The sequence below is a fragment of the Callithrix jacchus genome, chromosome 10 (genome assembly GCF_049354715.1).
Source record: "Callithrix jacchus isolate 240 chromosome 10, calJac240_pri, whole genome shotgun sequence".
Lineage (NCBI taxonomy): Eukaryota > Metazoa > Chordata > Mammalia > Primates > Cebidae > Callithrix > Callithrix jacchus.
In genome coordinates, this window is record NC_133511.1 from 124,069,055 (window position 1) to 124,071,467 (window position 2,413).

At 59.0% G+C, this 2,413-nt stretch overlaps 1 protein-coding gene across 2 annotated transcripts; it reads left to right on the forward strand.

The window, feature by feature from the left end:
* The first annotated feature begins 234 nt into the window (after nucleotides 1-234).
* C10H11orf86 (chromosome 10 C11orf86 homolog) lies at nucleotides 235-1,978 on the forward strand. Of its 2 annotated transcripts, none has more exons than XM_009008546.5 (2): nucleotides 235-594; nucleotides 1,151-1,978. In XM_009008546.5, the coding sequence occupies exons 1-2, from the start codon at nucleotides 319-321 to the stop codon at nucleotides 1,223-1,225; spliced, it is 351 nt and encodes a 116-aa protein (XP_009006794.2). In that variant the 5' UTR covers nucleotides 235-318; the 3' UTR covers nucleotides 1,226-1,978. The 2 variants fall into 2 exon arrangements, with proteins under 2 accessions (XP_009006794.2, XP_002755618.2); XM_002755572.6 differs by having other exon boundaries at nucleotides 1,154-1,978.
* The last annotated feature ends 435 nt before the right edge of the window (nucleotides 1,979-2,413 follow it).

The window sequence follows — 2,413 nt, forward strand, 5'->3', positions numbered from 1 at the left end:
TTGGCCAGGATGGTCTCGAACTCTTGACCTCGTGATCCATCCACCTCGGCCTCCCAAAGTGCTGGGATTACTACAGGCATGAGCCACTGTACCTGGCTGGCCTTTACTCCCTGACTCAGAAGGTAGGGTGGCAGTGGTGAGGTGACTCAGGGATGCTTGGCCCTGTGGCCTGCCCTTTGATTTATGAAAGCCACCTCAGCAGCACCAACCTTTGTTCCCAGCTGATCTCTTGTCAGATGGGTGGCGGCACTGGGGCACCTCAGACAGCCAGCGTCTTGCTGAGGGTGGGAGCATCCTGTGCCTGCAGCCTCTGGAGCTATGGGACCAGGGCTGCGAAGCCAGTCCTTGAGAGGGCCCCGACCCTCCTATGGAAAGCTGCAGGAACCCTGGGGGAGGCCCCTGGAGGGCCAATTCCACAGGGCGCTGAGCCTCAGAGAGGGGCGTGAGAAGTCCAGGTCCCAGGGCCTCGACAGAGGCACAGAAGGGCCAGATGCCGCTGCTCAGGAGCAACTGCCGGGTAGCCTGGGGGATACAGAGCAGCTGATCCAAGCCCAGCGAGGAGGCAGCCGACGGTGGCTGAGGTGGTACCAACAGGTATGGCTGCAGGCTGAAGGATGGAGGGTGCCACAGCAGATAGGTGGGGATTTCAGGGCAGCAAAGGTTCAGAGGGAGAGCCATCTGGGGCTGTGTACTAAGATGACAACCGAGTGGCCTGGAGATGAGGGCGCAGAGAGAGATACCCCAGAGCCATATTTCAGAGGGCCCTGAAGGCATTTGGGATTTATCCCATAGGCGCTGGGGAGCCACTGAAGGTTTTAGAGGAGGAGGGTGATATGGTAAGAGCCGTTTTTAGCAGATTAATCTGACAGTATGTTGGACAGAGGAATGGAGCAGGAGGCAAGGAGATCAGCCAGTACAACTTCCCGGGAAGTACACTGTGTGACCCTTTCACCTCAGGGAAAAGGGGACATCCGGACCCCTTTGTGAGGAGCTGCCGGCTTCTGGTCCCTGCCTCCTTACTCTAAGAGAAAGGGTCGTGAATGAGCAGTGTTTCTCTCCCTGGGGTCTACCCCCACCTCGTGGCTGTGGGTGGAACAACAGCTAAGCCCACCACTCAGCCCGTGGGACCTACTCCACCTCTGTCTTCCAGCAGGTAAGGAGAAGGTGGGACAGCTTTGTCACCATCTTCCCCAGCGTGACTCTGAGTCAGCCGGCCTCCCCGTAGCCCACACTGGGCACCATCAGCTAAAGATGCTGGAAGCCATGGTGGCCCCCCTGCTGTGCCCGGACCAGCCTGCCGTGTCTGCTGACCTACCTACCTCTTCACAGCTCTCTGAACTATGGCTGGGTGGCCCAATGAGGCTTCTGCCACCAGCTCACTGGAGTCCCATGTGGCTGCCCCTCTTAGCTCTGGCCCTCCCACCCCAGCAGCTAGCTCTCTTCGAAGACCCCAGCAGGGCCAAAAAGAAGGGGGTTCAGCTCTCTGCCCTCTGGGCTTGGGTAAGGGCCTTGGACGCTGATTCTATGAAGGTTTAGAAGGAGCCTGCCCAGAATGGAGGCTGTGGACGCTGCTGCCCGACATGAGACCAGCCGTCAACTTCCAGGATGGAGCTTGGTGAAGCCAGACCCATGGCTGAGAGGCTCACGGACGCTGCCTGGTCACTGGGCCATGACCCAACTGCCCTTCTTGTCAGCTGCTGATGGGGGGCCCAGGCGCAGGTCTCCCTCCCAGATGGTGAACCCCCTGGGGCAAGGACACAACTGGGCGGCCCTCAGGACTGGATACCCTGTGCTGAAAATCTTTGAACCTCCTGGTGTTCTGATGAAGGAAGCAGGGGAAGCTTTCCCTCCCTATGTGACAGAGGGAGAAACTGAGGCCCAGAGATTCTTGCTTTTGGCATCTCTGGCCCCACCCTGCCCCATCCCCTGTCTAGCGCTGGAACTGAACACAGTAATAAAGATGCTGAGAAGAAGCCAACGATTGCCCGGTGGTTAAGTGGCTGGCTCAGACACGCCCCCTACCCCTGCCGACTCCTGTGAGGCAGGCTAAGCCCAGAGCATCCCAGAATGGGTGGGCACAGGCACCAGGGACTGGGGCAGGCTGGGTTCCCCCGAAGGCTGGGCCTTTCCTGCTACTTCTCTGGACCTTTCTCCACAGAGGGATTACGCCCACCCTGTGCTGACCTCAAGGCCAGCTTCAGAGGATCTGGCTCTCAGTGTCCTGCCTCTGTACTGAGCACTGGGGCGAGGCTCCTTCTGAAGCCCAGAGAGGTAAAGGGGCTTGCTTCAGGGCCACACAGAAGGGGAGTGTCTGACCCCAAAAAACCTGAGCTCTTCAAGAGACACTGGTGTTTCTTGTGGGGCCCCTGGGACTCTCCAGGTTCAAGCAGGTCCAAGGTCAAAGGTGAGGGAA